Source organism: Aulonocara sp. 'chitande type north' Nkhata Bay, linkage group LG5, assembly GCF_057382095.1.
Source record: "Aulonocara sp. 'chitande type north' Nkhata Bay isolate Kocher_YH1m ecotype deep benthic linkage group LG5, A_spYH_male_GT1.1, whole genome shotgun sequence".
Lineage (NCBI taxonomy): Eukaryota > Metazoa > Chordata > Actinopteri > Cichliformes > Cichlidae > Aulonocara > Aulonocara sp. 'chitande type north' Nkhata Bay.
Window position 1 is genome coordinate 42,035,167 of NC_141348.1, and position 17,882 is coordinate 42,053,048.

At 39.9% G+C, this 17,882-nt stretch overlaps 3 protein-coding genes across 3 annotated transcripts; all 3 read right to left on the reverse strand.

Moving 5' to 3' along the window:
• Positions 1 to 1,789: 1,789 nt before the first annotated feature.
• Positions 1,790 to 3,273, reverse strand: LOC147331385 (odorant receptor 131-2-like). Its single transcript, XM_086294101.1, has 4 exons — positions 3,128 to 3,273; positions 2,805 to 2,945; positions 2,258 to 2,522; positions 1,790 to 2,179 (listed from the first exon to the last, which is right to left on the reverse strand). The coding sequence occupies exons 1-4, from the start codon at positions 3,271 to 3,273 to the stop codon at positions 1,790 to 1,792; spliced, it is 942 nt and encodes a 313-aa protein (XP_086150227.1).
• Positions 3,274 to 5,648: 2,375 nt separating this feature from the next.
• On the reverse strand, positions 5,649 to 10,990 carry LOC147331386 (odorant receptor 131-2-like). The gene is made up of 5 exons (XM_086294102.1): positions 10,963 to 10,990; positions 9,040 to 9,244; positions 7,746 to 7,884; positions 7,049 to 7,474; positions 5,649 to 5,930 (listed from the first exon to the last, which is right to left on the reverse strand). The coding sequence occupies exons 1-5, from the start codon at positions 10,988 to 10,990 to the stop codon at positions 5,649 to 5,651; spliced, it is 1,080 nt and encodes a 359-aa protein (XP_086150228.1).
• Positions 10,991 to 11,497: 507 nt separating this feature from the next.
• Positions 11,498 to 15,100, reverse strand: LOC147331387 (odorant receptor 131-2-like). The gene is made up of 4 exons (XM_086294340.1): positions 14,891 to 15,100; positions 13,996 to 14,059; positions 13,576 to 13,695; positions 11,498 to 12,527 (listed from the first exon to the last, which is right to left on the reverse strand). Exons 2-4 carry the CDS (start codon positions 14,041 to 14,043, stop codon positions 11,712 to 11,714), a joined length of 984 nt encoding a protein of 327 aa, XP_086150466.1. The 5' UTR covers positions 14,044 to 14,059; positions 14,891 to 15,100; the 3' UTR covers positions 11,498 to 11,711.
• Between the last annotated feature and the right edge of the window lie 2,782 nt (positions 15,101 to 17,882).

Consider the following 17,882-nt stretch of genomic DNA (forward strand, 5'->3'; position numbering starts at 1 on the left):
AGTGCGCTGTGTGTGGCCCACAGTGTAACAGGCTTATATGCCCACTTACATCTTTTCCACAGCTTTTTTTCCCACATGTGATCTTGAGCTTCTTCTCCTCCTTCCTGCATCATCTCGCTATCCTGATTTGTGAATTTGACTAATTTTAGCTCATTTTGTATCAGTTTCTTTACCTACATTTGACAACCTCATAATCTCAGCATGTGAGCATGAGTCCCTATTGATTTCATAATAAATTTATAAATAGATGTATTTGTTCATTTGTTTATTCGAGTGCCGTAAACCATTACAAAGGTTTATTCTGCACAAGCTGTGACACACAGAAATTTGGAATATGAGTCATGATGACATTCAGTAAGATTCCAAATTGATTCAAATATTCAGCAAAACTGTCCAGTTCACAAAGTGTTCTCATCATTTGCACATCTACAATCTTTTTATGTCACTGATCTGCTGCACGCTGGAGTTATAATACAGAAATGAGCATTTCATTGAGATAATGGGTCATACTTCTTTCCTTTTATATTTTTTCTCATATATTTTTAAATGTTCTGTTTACCTTTTTATTACACAAATTTTTTTTATGAGGAAACATGGGAAAAACACATTCCTGAGAAATAATAAGCGCAGTGTGTGCAGACCTGGGTTTTTAACATACCAGACTGGAAAAATTGTGTTTTGTAACAACAGATATTTCACTCAGTTTCATAATTTAAACATTTGTGAAAAGGTAACCTTCCTGTCCATACCTTAAGTACACATCATTATTACTATTACACTTTATTATGAACGTTATTGACCTGTTCATTGAGTGTTCTTTATTTTTGCTTTGTAAGGGTATATGAGTAGTACATTATTTCAATATTTAGGCAATCAAAGGGAAATTTTCAAATCAAAAATTACATTTAGCTAGTAAATAAAACAGAAGTCTTATCTCTCACAGCGAGTCTGTACAGTAAGCATTCCATGTTGGAAAGCTCCTGCATGTCTGTGATGAGGGCTCCATCTAGTGTGCATGATGAAGTTTTACAGCTCAGTCTGGGTCGATGGACGTCTTTGCTTCTCTTTTTTATTTTGTTCATAAACATTTTTCAGAATTTTACGTGCGGTGCAATAAGAAATTCTGTCATCTTCTCTGATAACTGGAACACCTAACCTGCTGTAATGCTTCTATCACCACACTGTTAATCACAGACTCCACTTGAGCAACTTCACATGAGTCAAAGTTCAAAACAAATCCTACCCTACACTCAGTTCATCATTTGTCTCATCCCGTTTTCTTTCTTCTGATTGGCTGCCCCTCTTAATCAGAATGTTTCATTAGCAAGTGGGGCTTCTGTATTTGCAGCCAGAGCTGACAGGGCTGTGTGCCTGACAGGGTACATGTACAAATCTATACTGTAGGCAAGTTTTAGCCACAAACTCTTCTGACTGCACCTACATAAAAATGTGCATAAGGTCAATTAATTTGCTTCATTTAGACCAGAGGTGTCCGACTCCAGGCCTCGAGGGCCGGTGTCCTGCAGGTTTTAGATGTGTCCTTGATCCATCACAGCTGATTGAAATTGCTAAATCACCTCCCCAACATGTCTTGAAGTTCTCCAGAGGCCTGGTAATGAGCTAATCATTTGAATCAGGTGCGTTGACCCAGGGTGAGATCTAAAACCTGCAGGACCCGGCCCTCGAGGCCTGGAGTTGGACAAACCTGATTCAGACCAAAATCAACGTCTGTGCTCACTGGATAAATCAGGTCAAACCACACTTTTTTAGGTATAGCGTGTGTTTAGAGTCAGTGCTTCTCAGGCACCCTGCACTTCCTGCTCTTCCCTCTAGATTTAAAACCTTTACAGCCAAAGTGAACCCTGAAGTGGCTGCTGAGCTTCTGGTCTCTGGCACCATAGATGAGTGGACTGAGCAGACGTGGAAGCAGGTTGGTGAACAGAAAAGTGGTGAATAGGATTATGGTCCTCTTATGGGGCCAGGCTGTGACTAAAATGAGGTTGATGAAGGGAGAAATGTATGACAGCATGCAGATGAGGAGCTGGACTCCATGCAGCAGGATAGTGTTGTGAGCATTTTTAGCAGAGGCCTGGTTAGAAGAAGAAACTGCCCGAGCAGCACAGAGGACCTTCATGTAGGTGACGATCAAAGTGAGGAAGACAAAAGAAAACAGGAGGACCTGAGGGAGAGAATTCAAGTTGATTTGATCCACCAATCATTTAAACTGAGCCATAAACGTAGAAAACGAACATGTCACCTGGATGACCAGACTTTGTGTCTCATGGTACGGTGTGTTGTACACAAAGGAGGGGTAACAGATGACGTTCTTCGTGAAGACAGAGAGGGGCTGGACGAGGAGGAGGATGATGACATCTGAGATGGAGGGGATGAAGGAGACAGCCCAGATCAGTGCAATCAGAGCGTACGCTCGCTGCACCGTGCAGAGCTGAGAGTGATGGAGAGGCCGGCAAACAGCAATGTAGCGTTCAACCGCCATGCCGGCCAGATTCAGAGGACTGTTCCTGCATGAAGACAGTTAGAACACACAGGTTTATATTTGCTCATGACGTCTGTGATTCTCTCTTTCTCCCTACAGTCTGAGTACAGCTCAGACTGTCTTAAAGTGCACATTGACTGTCCACTTTAATTGAACAAATAATAGCAGAATACTGCATTTCATTTAAAAGCGTAGTGAATATTTTGTCACCCACGCTTCATGTATGTTAACAGTTTTCAGGTGTACCTAATAATATGGTCAGTGGCTATGTACAAACTGTTATACTGTCTCTCGCACAGATACTTACTTGTTGGCTGTCACTGAGATGAGCAGCATGACACAGCAGGGAGCAAAGCTCAGGGGGGCGGTGTAGGTGAGGATCTGCAGCATCACAGTAACTGTCAGCATAATCATGTCATTGATGACCAGGTGGATGTAAAGCACGTACCTGCAGGAGACGGGACAGGAGAGGACCAAAGAGCAAAACGAGGCAACAGATGCAAAAAACAGTCCCAATGTTAGGTAGCAGAAATATCAAATTATAATAACAAACTTCATCCTGCTCTCAGTTTTCTTTTATTTATTATTGAAATTGATGTGATAGAAATCTTGTAGAAGGAAATGATACACCTGGGGTCTTGCTGGAAGACAACACTCTTAAAATAGGTATAGACAAACATCCCATTAATGTAGTTGATGATGAAGCCGAGAGCAAAGGAGACAAAGTTCTTTGTGAAGGCGTCATTGAAGCTGTCCTGGCGTTTGGTTGTGTTCATGTCACACCTCGTCCTGCTCGGACACGACAAACCGAACTCACCTAAAACAGAACGAAAGATGAAACTCAGAGAAACAACTCCACATATAGCACAAGGTTCAAGTGGTGTTTTTCATTCATTGCAACCACTGAGACAAATAAAACGTGTTTTTAACAGAAACTTGATTCTGTTGTTCATGATTCTTTTTCAAATCACGAACAAGAATCATGATTTGAATGAAACTAAAAGAAATGACAAAAGGAAGAATTTCATTTTAAGAAAAACAGACAAAAGAAAAATCAAAACAAACATTGTGTTACATGTTAATAAGATGTAGTTTGGTGAATTTTGCTGAAATATCACTGCCAGCCACCAAAAACAAAACATGTAAAATACAATGAGACAATGGAAGTACATTATGACTGTATAAGTCAATATTTATCACGACCGCCTTTATTGTCCTCCACACTGATGGTGATAGATCCTGATGACAAACTGGACTAAAAATGTGACATTTGGATTCATGTTTCTATTTTCATTCAAGTCCTAGTGTCTAAAGTCTGTTGTGCACAGACACAACACTGGTTCATCACTTGAGTTAGGATTTTTTATATAATGCGTGAACAATTCATAGGTCAGTGTCATGATGCTTAAGAAAAGAACAAAAGCTTTCTCTGAAATCGTTAGGTTCAAGGACTGGACTGAAAATAAGTGAAACAAGAAGAGTAATAAGCACTTTTTAGTCACTCTGCAGTTTCAGATGCCCTGAAAATTTTTAAATATCCTGCCATAAACACCACTTCATCTCTAAAGTCCAAAACCTTGTTGGTATTTGTTCATTATTCTTAAAATGATCACCATTCATATGTTTTCACAAAAAAATTCAAAACTTCAGCATTAAAAGACAGCAAACAGCAGATGTAAGTTACTTCTTCCTACTCTTAAGTCTTTAAGCAAAAATGACTTACTTCAACACGACACCGTTCTGGCCTGTGCTGATGTAATAGGCTGTGCAGCTGCGTGTGAGAAGTGAGAGGAACAGGAAGACGTGTGGTTATATAGATTTCGCTGCCGTAGTGATGTGAGATGATCCTGGAGAGGTGGGGAGCTGCAGGCCAGAGGGTGGATTATCATTTACGTTTTGAAAACTGTGTGTAGTTGTGAACTGTGAGTTTGTTTATCAGAAATCTTGTGCAAGAATATTATGAGAGATCTAAATGAGGTTTTATTCAAACAGCATGATCAGGTATTTACAATTCAGAAAACCCACACCGTATGAGCAAACGCTTTGGCGACAGTGGGAAGGAAAAACTCTCTTTTAACAGGAAAAAAGCTCCAAAAGAACAAGACTCAGGGAGGGGCGGGGCCATCTGCTGCGACCAGATGAGGTGAGAGAAGGAAAACAGACATACTGTGGAAGAGAGATTACTAACTGCAGCTGGTGAGGGTTAGGGCAGGTATAAGCACCTCCTGCAGTTTATGTGTTTGTTGTGTTCAACACGTTCTCACTCCCAAAGCGTAACATTTTACGCTAGGTGACAAATCGTCAACATATTAAGTTTCCGGCTACCCACCACGTTCCGAAATGACGACCTCGGAAAAATGAGAACTGTCTGGACTGAATCTACACATGTTTGCTCTTTTTCTTCAAATCGCTTAGAAACACGCTATTTAACGTCATTAAAGCCCTGGTTAAGATCAGGAATAAGGTTAGGTTTAGGGCTGGAATACAGGGCTATTACCGAGGGAGCGTCATTGCACTGGATTTCAGCCATAACCCGCCGCGTACCATAAGAACGCCGAAGGTCTCCTTTGGTGTTCCTCAGGAACGCCGCAGGACGTGACAAAACGTCGGCATGTTACGCCTCGTGCTCTACCAGCTTCTGCTATATTAGGAAATGACCTGTTTCGTCCAGTTCCTCTGCACGAGAACAGCTGATACCTGGTGTTTTAGGAATGATGCTGATCTGCTCAGTACTGCTGACATCACTGTGGTTAATTTTAGGGTCACTCACTTTAAAACAAAACAAGTATTCTTGCTTTGACCTCTGACAGTTGATTTGTGTTCCGACACAATTATATAAACTTTATTCATATAAAAATGGTTTTGCAGTTAATTACATATATATTTTTAAATATCACAACTACCTTTATGATTTGTTTAAAAGTTTTTATAGACAAATTTCACAGTGTTTCGGTCGCGCTTTGATTCAGAAACACACATGGATGACAAAAAAATACAGATTTCACTGGAAATGTATTAATCTGCACATCAGCCCATGCACTTTGAGCTTTAATTATTATAGATGTTATTTAAATCTATCCATCCATGAATGCATGACAAACAGGTGAAACAATGATCACACAGTGGGCTGTTTGTGTGCAGCAGACTGTGGTCAGGTTGAGCTGAGGTTCCCTGATTGTTTCACCTGAGGGTTCATTTTCTGTGACGCCAGCCTGAGCAGAGTCACGCTATGTTCGTGACAGGAAAGGTATCGGGTCCAGTACTTCCTGAACTGCTCATCACGAAAGCCATAGATCATGGGGCTCAGGAAGCGAGGGATGATGTAGACAAGCAGGAAGAAGATGTATCGAATCTCCAGGCTCAGCTGAGGGAAGAGAGAGATCAGAGCCGCCTGAAGGGAGGGAACCACAAAGGCGAGCATGCACAGCAGCAGCTGAAACAAAAACAGAGTGTAGATAAAGCTGATTTATGCCTCTGGACTCAGATATTTTCAGATATATGTTCCTTTAACTGTTCAGGGGATGTGGTAAAAGTAACAATAGGGACAAAAAAGGACAAAGAGGCAAAACTGGCTTCTTTGTAGGTTGCTGGTTGCACCGGCAGCGGGCAAAGCCGGGTCTTCCAGATTTTTCTCCACAGCCACAGTTCCAGCTCCAGCTGGAAGGTGTTTCCAGGACAGCCAAGACATGGTGTTCCAGTTCAGATTCCCAGGAGGCCAACTGCCTGAACCACATCAACTGACCTTACTGTAAAGAGGATGCAACATGGAGGAGCAGCAGCTCTACTCCAACATCCTTCCAGATCTTTAAGCTCCTCACTCCATCTCTAAGGCTAAGCCCATGCACCCATATGAAGCAAACTCATTTCAGCTGCTTGTATTCATGACCTTACTCAGATTTCATTGCCATAGCTGAGGGTTATAATGTAGATGGACTAATAAATCAAAATCTGTTCCAATGCCCACATTGCTGCTGATGCTGTTCCAGTCCACTCACTCTCCACCTTCCCATCACTCATGAATAAAATCAGGTTCTCAGACCGATGAATTTTCGCAGTACACCAGACTGGTGGCTCTGGGGAACTCGGCTGTAACCCTTCTCCAAATCTACAAAACAATGTAGACTGGACGGTCAAACTCCCACGATGCCTCCAAAAGTCCCACAAAGGTGAAGATCAGCTCTACTGTTCCATGGCCTGTTTGAAATCTGCATTGCTCGTCATGGATTTAAGGGCAGAGCCTCCTTCCCATCAGCCAGAAACAAACTGTCCCCAGTAAACTGAGTAGTACCCTGATAATTGGAGCAATTATACAACAGTCTCAGTTTTTTAAAAATGGCACCTTCCACACTCTGTCTCCACCTCCTACTTGTTTGTTGTTTTGGGAATTTTTTTTTTAAATTCAAGATAGAATTAAGTAAACGGTTTAAAAATCTCGTTGCTCTTCATCACACCATCTTTGAACATTTAAGGGGGAACTAGTGATAAAGGCAGATGATAATGTTTGGTGAATGGTGTCAATTCATAAATGCTTTTTCATGGTGTGACACCCACCTGCACCCCGTGAAGCAGCACGGTGTTCCTGGCTCTCTTCACAGAGACGAGGCTTGTTGAGACAGCCTGCGCTGTCAGCATGATCTTACAGTAGGTGTAGAGCAGCGCAAGGGCCACAAAGGAGAGGTAAGTCCCGTCAAACACACAGTTCTTGTAGTAAATGGACTGGTCACGAAAAAGAAGTGAGTGGTCACAAAAAATCTTGGTGTGGAAGAAACTCGGAGGCTCCTTGACGATCGTGATGAGGAGGTCGGTGATGGGTGGGGTGATGGTGAGGATGACGATGACGCAGATGAGGAGGAGAGTGCGAGGGATGTTACACATCTGGCTGTAGTGCAGAGGGAAACAGATGGAGATGTAGCGCTCCACGGCCATGCCGGCCAGGATGAGAGGGGTGGAGCGAGTGGTGAGGACCGCTGTCATGATCTAAGGATGGGAGAGGAGGGTGGAGGGAGAGCACAAAGGTTAACAACGGTGTATAGTAGTTAATTTGTAGATCACAGAGTTATATTCTTCTTTACTACCTGTTGTGGATTATAAATCAATAATAACAGTATTCATACTGATCCTGTGAAGATGCAGCACTGTTTTCCTTTCCTCTGTTTACGTTAGATGGTCTGTAGTCAGGATCCCATAGAAGGATGACATGACATGCAAAACATATGTGATGGGCTTGACTGATGCTGCTGTGATTTACCAGAAGGCAGCAAACAGAGGCATGGATCTTCCTGAAGATGTAGCTGATCACATAGAGAGCTGTCACCAGGGTTAGCTGCAGAGCATCATTGATCACCATGGAGATGAACATGATGTATCGCGGGTTCTCGTAGAAGAGACTAGGGTCAGAACAAAGAGCTGAGAGCTGAGAGACAGATGCTGTGGTTTATGTTTGTGTGTGTACACCATATCATCACATGCAAGTGTTTCTACTTTGGATTTATCTGCTTATTTTTGAACATTTTCCAGGAAATGTCTCTTCCTTTTCTCTTTTCAAACCAGTTTAGGCTTTTTATTGCTAAACTGGAGATTAAACTGGACTAATGCAGCGAAGCTGTTTTCACATAAGAGCTCTGGACTGAATTTGCCCTTACCAAATCAAATCAAATCAAATCACTTTTATTGTCACATCACATGTGCAGGCACACTGGCACAGCACATGCGAGTGAAATTCTTGTGTGCGAGCCCCACAAGCAACAGAGATGTGCAAACACAACAACACAAACGAGCAAAATACAAGAATGGCCAACCTGAAACTAATAAATATATGTACAATATATAATAGTGTATGCATTTCTGGATGTGTATACTAAATATTTTCCTACGTGTGTGTGTGTGTGTGTGTGTGTGTGTGTGTGTGTGTGTGTGTGTGTATACACATTTTTACAAATTAAATAGTAAAAAAAAAAAAAAAAAAAAAAAAAATAATAATAATAATAATAATAAAATATATAAAATATACAGAGTTGAATATGTGCAAAACAAGTGGCATTTATATACAGTGTGGAGTGCATAATGTTGAAGTTCCAGTAGTGAAGCTGAGGTGTCTATGAAGTGTTCAGCAGTCTGATGGCCTGGTGGAAGAAGCTATCTCTCAGTCTGCTGGTTCGGGACCGGATGCTGCAGAACCTCCTTCCTGATGGAAGCAGTCTGAACAGTTTATGGCTGGGGTGACTGGAGTCCTTGATGATCCTTACTCGTGTGTTCAAAGGGTCACCTCTGGATGTATTCTCAGTGCTGAAAATACCTCATTTGAGGTGAGGGTGCTTCCTCGCTAGAGCATTACTTTTATACCAGAGTAAATAATATCAAACAGACTTTTCATGCAGCATTATACTCGAGACTCAAATGTTAAATGTGTCCAACATCTGACTTCTCATGTGCATCTTTTCTTAATAAAAACATTTTAATATGGAAGAAGGCAGAAGAATGTAACCTTTGGGAGTTTTGCTGTCCTCTAATACGTTTTTGTGTATCCCTGAGGCTCTGAGTACCTGTGTCGTTGGAAGGTGTGCACCATGCTGCCATTGATGATACTGAGGACCAGCCACACCAGCATGGCCACTATGTTCTTGGTCAGAATGCTTGAGAAGCTCTCCTTAACACCTTGTGTCTGGACAGAGGTGGTATTTGACACCAGCGGGTCCAGAGGCCCAGTGGAGGTGGAGTTCATGACCAGCATCTCCTCCTTCTCACTGTCTGAAGGAGCAAAGAAATAAAACCTACAGTTATACAACAGTTATACTAATGAACTTCTTCAATTATTAATTACACACTGCATCTTTAATTAATGATAAATCTTTGATCAATAGTAAAAAAAAAAGACACATTTCTGGAATATGTTAAAGTACATGGTATGGATATGTTTTATTATTATTATTATTATTATTATTATTATTATTATTATAATTATTATTATTAGCACAAGTATTATAGTGAAAAAGGTAACGCTATAATAACATTTTAGAATAATGAGGATAGAAACATGTTAGCCTTCACACACCTGTGCACAGATCTGCTCTTTACAGTAAGGTCAGAGGTCATTTCTAATTCTGTTCTCTCTTCTAAAAAACAAACAAAAGATTCAAGAGTGCAGAAACATTGTTTTTGTGAGTAACTCAAACACAACATAACCTATGTTCATATGCACACACTAAGAAAAGAGAGATGATTAGATTAAAAAATTATTCTGTTTCACTGCTGATACATCAACATTATACATCAACATTCACATTTTATATGTTAATATCATCAGAGAAAATATACAAATGAACAGAAGAACTTTCAGCCTTTACAAACCAACAAAATAGGAAATATTCATATTTAAAATATTGCATTAATGTATCCTGAAGCTTTGATAGCAAGAGATGGCAATCACAGGCTAGAGTGATGTGCAAAGACATTAAACAGACAGATGTCAGAGCCTCTCACCTGCTGACTCCCTGACTGGGCCTGCTGGCTCTGATAAGCCCCTTAAATATGATCCGTCCTCTACAGGATGATGTCAGATTACTAATTTCAAAACTGGAGCTTTGAGTGGTGCAAACCACAGGACACCACTGTTGTCATGCAGCCAGGCAATTACAACATGTTGCTGTGTTTAATGTAAAGACATTATATCCATGTCCAAAGCTGCTGAAGACCATAAAGTCAGAAAAAACCACACCAAGATGGAAATGCTGGAAATTATTTTGTCACAAAAAGAAATCATGTCTGGGTCCAAATGCAGATTAAATCGAGACCTTTCATTTCGATCATTTAACCTACATCATGATACAACCCTTAAAAGTTTCACTGAAAATTAACATTTTGAGCTTTACTCCAGATATCAATGATAAAAACCCAAATAAAACATCCAGAGTACCAAAGCTTGTTTTTGTATTCCTAATCATAGTCATGAAGTGGGTTTATCTGGATATATTCTATGACATTAATGCTCAAAGTGGGATACATATAAATTGTTGCTCAACAAAAATAAGATTTTGGTTTTAGAATAATTGACTCTATTATATTTTCATTCATTTTGATATCTCCTGTGATGAGGAGTCAAAAATGATGTGACTTCAAAAGCATGTAGCTCTAATTTTAATTTTCGTAATATGAGGGTAAAATTATTTTTTGTATTAAAAAAGCAGATTTTGAGGTCGGCTGAAACTTTTTTTAAAGGTTTTATCAGATGGTTTTGATCTTGCTTTTCCTTCAGGCTGCATTTGATTTCATTCAGTGTCCCATTCTGCAGTTTTAGTCTGTGAGACAGTGGTGAGCTGGATTTGTGTTAGAAATATAACCAGCAACATTATTTTGCTTGACTGACTTCCTGCTCACTGCGAGTCTTAGCGAAGGATTAGAAAAAGGCCAACATTGGTTATCAAGTAAACCTGGGCAGGTGTTAGTACACCAGGATGACCCCAGGATACCTGCTGCGAGAAACACAGATTTCAACATGTTACGCAGCCTTTCTCTGTAAAATAAATATAAACCGAGACATCAATAAACTCAGAATGTTTTCATTCAGTAGGTTTTACAGCAGAGAATAGATTTTGCCACAAGGTGGAGCTTTTTTCCATTGAGACTGTACATGTGGGAGAGGTGCTGCTCGGTGTAGCAGTGTCAACAGTATCCTGAAGGATAAATTAGTCTATGTGCTTCCTCTGCATGCTGGGTTTGGAGTTTATCTCTGTCACTGAAGATCGGTGCCACATTTAAAATGGTTTGGCTTAATGAAAGTGAACACAACTCTTACGAAAAGTGTAGCGGAAAAAGAAATGTGCTGACCTCTTTGAGGCGTCTGTACTGGAGTCCAAACTGCAGCTGAAAAAACAGAAAAGAGTCTGAACTGTTGCTAACACAGAAAAAGTCAGTGCTTCATATCAAACCATAAAAACATTTTTTATGGTCTTGGGTAATCTGTCCTTTATTCTCCCACACAAATGAGTTTTTTTTTATCCCTGATTTAATTTGTTGGGACGTGGCCTCCCCAATAAGCATTCGCTCCTTTGAACAGTTTGTTTTCTCCTTAATCTCTGAGACATTCACACATTCAGACCACATGAAATTAGATATTTGCACTTGCCAGGATTGTCAACATAAAATACATTTTTATGTATTTATTTTTCACATTAAAACATTGCAAATTAAAGGTTTTCTTCAAGCACTATACAAGTCTCTATAAGTGGTCTTTGTCCTCGGGTGTTACTTTCTTCACTTTGTTTCTGCATCTGTTGCTCAGAAAGTCCATCCTGAGGTACTCCCTGAACTTCTTGTCTCTGACACCGTAGATGATTGGACTCAGAAAACGGGGCAGGATGTAGACGATCAGGTAGTTTGCAAATCTGATTTCGAGGATCCAACCTGGGAAGATGATGTGCAGGACCACCTCCACGCTAGGAGAGACGTAGGAGAGCATGCACATAGCCAGCTGGGCCCCGTGGAGGAGGATGGTGTTCCTGGCCTTCTGGGCTGATGTCTTATCTGTGGAGAGGGCTCTGGCTGCAAACAGGATCCTCAAGTAGGTGACGACCAGAATCAGAAACACACAGGAGAAGTAGATGATATCAACGGCTTGCCTTTTGTACGCCAGGATCGGGTCTTTGAACACATTCTGGCGCAAGCAGAACACCGACTCATGAAAGAAGCTCAGAGACTCGGTTGCAAGTGTTACAAACAGATCTGTAATATCAGGAGCCACACAGATAAACCAAATCATCCCGATGACGATGTAGGTCCTCCTCACGGTGCAGATTTGGGTATACCGCAGAGGTTCGCATATGGCTATGTAGCGCTCGATGGCCATGGCAGCTAAGTTGACAGGGGTGTTTCTGGTGGTGAAGACTGCCACCAGGATGAAGAAGCAGCAGAAGGCGACGTTAATCTTGTAGAAGATGTAGCTGAGGATGAAGAGCATGATGGTGACAGTCAGCTGGATGGCATCGTTGATCACCATGTGGATGAAGAGGATGTAACGAGGGTCGTCATGAAAGGTCTGAAGGAGGAAACAGAAGGAGTGAAATGTCCTGTGCTGTGATACTTCTGTGTGACACTCCTCGGTGAGTTTGGTGTAGAGGCACATGAATCACTTCTGCATCTGATGCATTCAAACCTCACTGCAAATTTCCAGACATGCACATTAATCGTGAACTCCAGCTTTAAATCACAGCTGTGGACAAAAGTTTACCCAACGAACAGAGTCACAGCGACCTCTATAGAGAGGCAGCTGAGAGGAAGCAGAATGACTCTGTGCTTAACAGCAATAGAGATTTTGTTCAGACTATTGTAGAGTTTTGTTTCTCCATGGACTGAAAAGAAAAGAGTGACGGGCGTAAGTAGAGTTTGGGGGAAATACTGCCTCAAAAACAGTTTTATTAGCTGCGGTTTCATGTACTCCTTTTTTCTAAATTCCATAAAAATAAAACGTCCTCTGTTTTTAGACACATTAAGGACGAATAACAATAAGAAACTTTTACAACCCTCCAAATTTTTGTATCACTCACTCAGCAGCAGAAATAATACCGGCCTTATCATCAAATATGGAGTGAATGGAAAAAAAAAACCTTTACAGGTGCCTGATGTCACTCACGGTCAGCTTTGTCTTTGCTGCTGTTGTTAGTACAAAATGCCTTCAGTGTCTTACTGGAGTGCAGTGAAGCACACACTCTTGAAACAGCAAGATCAAATATCAAAATCTCTGCTGTATCTATATTTCAAACATGCTTTGTACGTGTGTTTTGGTACTTTCTTCTTATTTTTTTGTCACTGTTTTTCTCTATGTGTTGACCTTATAATGACATCTTTAAATTGTTTTGTGTAATTTCCTGTAAGTATGCACTAAACAAACATTTATCAGTTCATACATGTGTGTGACGTGTATGTTCTGTGGGCGCTGCAGGGCCAGTCAACTAAAATATCATATTAATAACATGTTTTGGATTAATAATTATAAATGACAGGATAAATAATAATATGTGACAAATAAGCTGCTGTGTGTGTGTGTGTGTGTGTGTGTGTGTGTGTGTGTGTGTGTGTGTGTTTACCTGGTGTCTAAAAAACGTGACCACCAAGGTGCCGTTGATGTAACTGAGTGTGAGCCAGACCAGAACCACGATCAGGTTCTTGACAAACGCTGTGGTGAAAGTATCTCTGATGAGCAGCAGCTGATCCAGCAACGAGAGACAAGAAATTCAGTTTATCTGCTTCTGGTGTCTGTTAGCACACACTTGAAACAGGAAACGGAGAATAACAGCAAACAACATCTTCATTGTTTATTTGGGTGATAGTGTCTGGACTGAATTTTCCTCTTGTAGCCTTGATAAAAGTACATTTTACTGAGCAGACTTTCAAGTTTTAGTAATTTGTTTACACCATAAAGTAAATCAACATGAGGATTTTATTTAAATATCAATAGATTTATATTTTAACTGATTTAATTATTTACTGGAGCTGCTTTACTGAACCTGATAAGGGACGGTCATGTTGCCTCTGAGACCCAGCAGTGAGCTCATTCTTCACATGTGAGACCTGAGGGAGGATGGACGCAGACAACACAATACCTGTTTAAATAACTCATCCTAGTACAACTACATTAATAGTAGTATCATAATTTTAATAATCAGTTAAAAAAAAAATCTTGCATACCACGATTTAAAAAGTGGACACTTTCCCCTAAAATAAAGGAGCTGTGAGTTTTACAATTTTACTGCCACATTATTATGAATTTCATACTTTGTTCTGAGTCTGTATTTTAGTCTTAGCTGCTGATGCTTTAACAGATCAGATTTTTTTTGATCTCCCCCATTACCTGTCTGACATGAGCGTCGGCCAAAACTCAAACCATTCTCAGTTATTCTATAACTATAATATCATACATGTTAACAGCAGATTCATTTAGGTCTGGGTCTGTGTTTAAATAAACATTTGATTAAACAAAAACTGCCATGCCCTTTCCTTTTCATCACAAAGTTATAAAATTGTGGTTTTATTTCAGTTAGTGCAGTTTTATTCCATATAATGTTAATAAATGTCTACCTGAGCACTCAAAGGGCTTTATGCAAATTGCTTCATTTACCCATAAACACACTTTCTATCTAACATTCACACACATTCAAATTGGATGGATGAATCAGAGCAACTTGGGGTTGCTGCCTCTAGAATGGCAATATTAGTAATAGTAGTAATACTCCATTACATGTGAATGACCTCAAATTTTACATTTAGGTAAATAATATTTAAAACATTAAATTAGAATATCATTTAAAATATAGAATATAGTTAAATCATATAAATAAAGGAACAGAGTAACTGCTGCCATGCAAACAAATTCACACTGCAGAGATTTTAATGAGGACCTACCTGAGTGCAGGTGAAACACAGAAGGCAGGCAGTGTGAGAGCGGAGCTTTTATAAGCGTTTCAGTGTTTATCACAGGAGGGAAAGCTTCCTGATGATGACAGTGATGGTGCTGCTGTGATTGCTATGGTCTCAAATATGAGATTTGAAAAAAAAATCAAATGGTTAAAAAAATAACAGAAAAATAAATGTTAATCTCTGTCAGCTGTACCAACTCATTGCTTTTACTGTAAAACAGGGGTGGGGAACTCCAGGCCTCAAGGCCCGTGTCCTGCAGGCTTTAGATGTGTCCTTGATCCAACACAGCTGATTTAAATGGTTAAATTACCTCTTCAACATTTCTTGAAGTTCTCCTGAGGCCTGGTAATGAACTAATCATTTGATTCAGGTGTGTTGACCCAGTGTGAGATCTGAAACCTGCAGGACACGGCCCTCGAGGCCTGGAGTTGCCCACCCCTGCTGTAAAGGGACCAGTCATGTATAATCCCCCAACAAAGGCCAAGTCTGAAGCATGAATGCTCTTTGTCACAGTTTCTTAAAAATATATGAATCAGTCACAGCGATTTTCATTATCCTTAATTTATAAGATAAAAAGGCCAAAAAGAAGAGAAGAAAATGAAGCATATTCTGACCTAAGAGGACTTTATTTATTATTTATTACCAAAGCATGATGCACAGTAAACCCCAAACTAACCTCTGATCATTGAAGGCTGGTGGTGAGTATTTTCTGCTTTACTTTTAGTGTTTTCATTGCACATTAACATGGAATTTATACAAAATGTCTCATCATTTCTTGACTAATCCCAGTGGATATTTTCTTTTCATTGAATAATTATAAGCCCCCCCCCGGAAAAAAGAAATATGCTTTATAAAATCAAGCAATAGTATTTATTTATTTATTTGCAGCATAAAAAACACAAATTAAGTTAATAATAAAGTTTTATACTGTTGCAGATGTTACAGGCCTTCGATGGGGTCTGTTTTTAAACTGTATTTTTTAACAGAAAAGCAGAGACAGGAGACATCAGTTGCGTTCGGTCTGCAGGCTCTTCCTCGTCTGGTTTATTAACAGAATTTAACAACGTCCTTTTCTTTTCATTTAGACACACACATTTCTCTTTTAACAACACAAACATTCAATTAGGTCCATAGCTCAAACCCTTTTGGTTACCTTGCACTCTCGCAAGAATAAACTTACAAAATAATCATTGTATATGAGTGTCCTTATTTACAATAAATCTGTAACCAATTCTAGTGCATTTCAGCATCAAAAACATTTCTGTGCAGCACCACTAACACTGCAATTAACCCGCTTATATACCATTATACATTCCTTATACTTTAACAGATTCAAACAACATATTACATTTGTAACCAATAAACAAAAATATTCTTCCATTGCTCACAAACAGTTCACAATCATCCACAAACAGTATACATCAGATTATTTACATTTGACACATAAGAACTGGGTAGGTCCTATTCAACTGTAACTTCCAATAATGTCAGGATAAAAGAAGCGTCTTAAGAGCTGCGTTTGTCACAAAATAAAACAGGTAATAAGACCAGCTGCCTATTTAGACTAAGAGTGAAATGGCGGCTTCACTGCAAAAACTCAAAATCTTACCAAGTATATTTGTCTTATTTCTAGTCAAAATTATCTCATTACACTTAAAATAAGACACAATCAGCTACAGGGCAACATTTCAGTAAGCTAAAGGAACTTGTTTCAAGACAGTGAATCTTGAAACTAGAGAAAAACTAGAGATTTTTCACTTGTTCCACTGGCAGATTTTTTCACTTATTTTAAGCTAAAATATCTTGTATTAAGTGAAAAAATCTGCCAGTGGAACAAGTGAAAAATCTCTAGTTTTTCTCTAGTTTCAAGATTCACTGTCTTGAAACAAGTTCCTTTAGCTTACTGAAATGTTGCCCTGTAGCTGATTGTGTCTTATTTTAAGTGTAATGAGATAATTTTGACTAGAAATAAGACAAATATACTTGGTAAGATTTTGAGTTTTTGCAGTGTTCCATTACAAATGGCGGTATAGTTAGCTTTCTCTCAATCGGTGAAAACACACTCTCTCACAATATTCGCGGTCTTTAAACTAAGACAGAAAAAGGTTTCTTGCCTTTATATGTACATTGCAGTGAGCAAACTTGAACCACTAACCTGTTTTTTTAACAGAAAAGCAGAGACAGGTAGTGATGTTCGATTCGTGAACAAATCGTTCAATACTCGAGAATCACTTTACTGACTCGTGAATCATGATTCACAAGCCCAACTGACTCACTGACTCATCCCTGTTGCTGTTAGCAAACTAATTCCATTAGTAGAAATATATCTAGCTTATAATTAAAATTGTGGGGGGAAAAAACAACAGCCAGTTTCGTAACAAAAGGATTTCTGCTCTGAACTGGAAGAAAAAACCCTGAGTAGAAGCTCACATCAAGAAAATAGCTCCTCGGTTCAGAGTAGCATCGCGCTGCTAACATGCTAACAACACATTTGAGCTACTCACCCCCTCCCTCCTGTGCTGAATCGTAAGCGTAAGCGAATCACTCAGGACTCGCTCACCCCCTCCCTCCTTTGCTGAATCATAGAGCGAGCGAACGAATCACTCACTCACCCCCTCCCTTCTGTGCTGAATCATTGAGCGAGCGAACGAATCACTCACTCACTCACTCACTCACTCTTCTTTCCATTTCTCAGCATAACCTCTTGCAGTTTGTGGCTCTCCATCAGTAACCAACTTGAACAGGAGGTCTACTGGCATTCGTGGATGTCGACCAAAAAGCAGAAAGAATGGTGAGTAACCCGTTGTTTCATGGCGCGTGCAATTGTACGCATGAACCATCTGTGGGAGATACTCTCTCCATCTTTCTTTTTTTTCTTCACCCAGGGTCCTCAGCATCTGCAAATTGGTACAATTAAAGCGTTCAGCTGGGTTGCCCTGAGGGTGGTACGGAGTTGTTCGAGAGTGCCCCACATTGC

What these genes read in the sequence shown, in the direction of transcription:
- LOC147331385 (XM_086294101.1), bottom strand. Translation starts at nt 3,273, where the DNA reads ATGAACACAACCAAACGCCAGGACAGCTTCAATGACGCCTTCACAAAG. An exon ending in GTCTTCCAGCAAGACCCCAG is followed by an intron (nt 2,946 to 3,127) that starts GTGTATCATTTC and finishes CGTCTCCTGCAG; the next exon opens with GTACGTGCTTTACATCCACC. An exon ending in ATCTCAGTGACAGCCAACAA is followed by an intron (nt 2,523 to 2,804) that starts GTAAGTATCTGT and finishes GTCTTCATGCAG; the next exon opens with GAACAGTCCTCTGAATCTGG.
- LOC147331386 (XM_086294102.1), bottom strand. Translation starts at nt 10,990, where the DNA reads ATGTTGAAATCTGTGTTTCTCGCAGCAG. An exon ending in ATCTGTGTTTCTCGCAGCAG is followed by an intron (nt 9,245 to 10,962) that starts GTATCCTGGGGT and finishes TTGCTCCTTCAG; the next exon opens with ACAGTGAGAAGGAGGAGATG. An exon ending in TGCTGCTTCACGGGGTGCAG is followed by an intron (nt 5,931 to 7,048) that starts GTGGGTGTCACA and finishes TTTTTGTTTCAG; the next exon opens with CTGCTGCTGTGCATGCTCGC.
- LOC147331387 (XM_086294340.1), bottom strand. Translation starts at nt 14,043, where the DNA reads ATGAGCTCACTGCTGGGTCTCAGAGGCAACATGACCGTCCCTTATCAG. An exon ending in ACATGACCGTCCCTTATCAG is followed by an intron (nt 13,696 to 13,995) that starts GTTCAGTAAAGC and finishes TTGCTGGATCAG; the next exon opens with CTGCTGCTCATCAGAGATAC. An exon ending in TCACGTTTTTTAGACACCAG is followed by an intron (nt 12,528 to 13,575) that starts GTAAACACACAC and finishes TTCCTCCTTCAG; the next exon opens with ACCTTTCATGACGACCCTCG.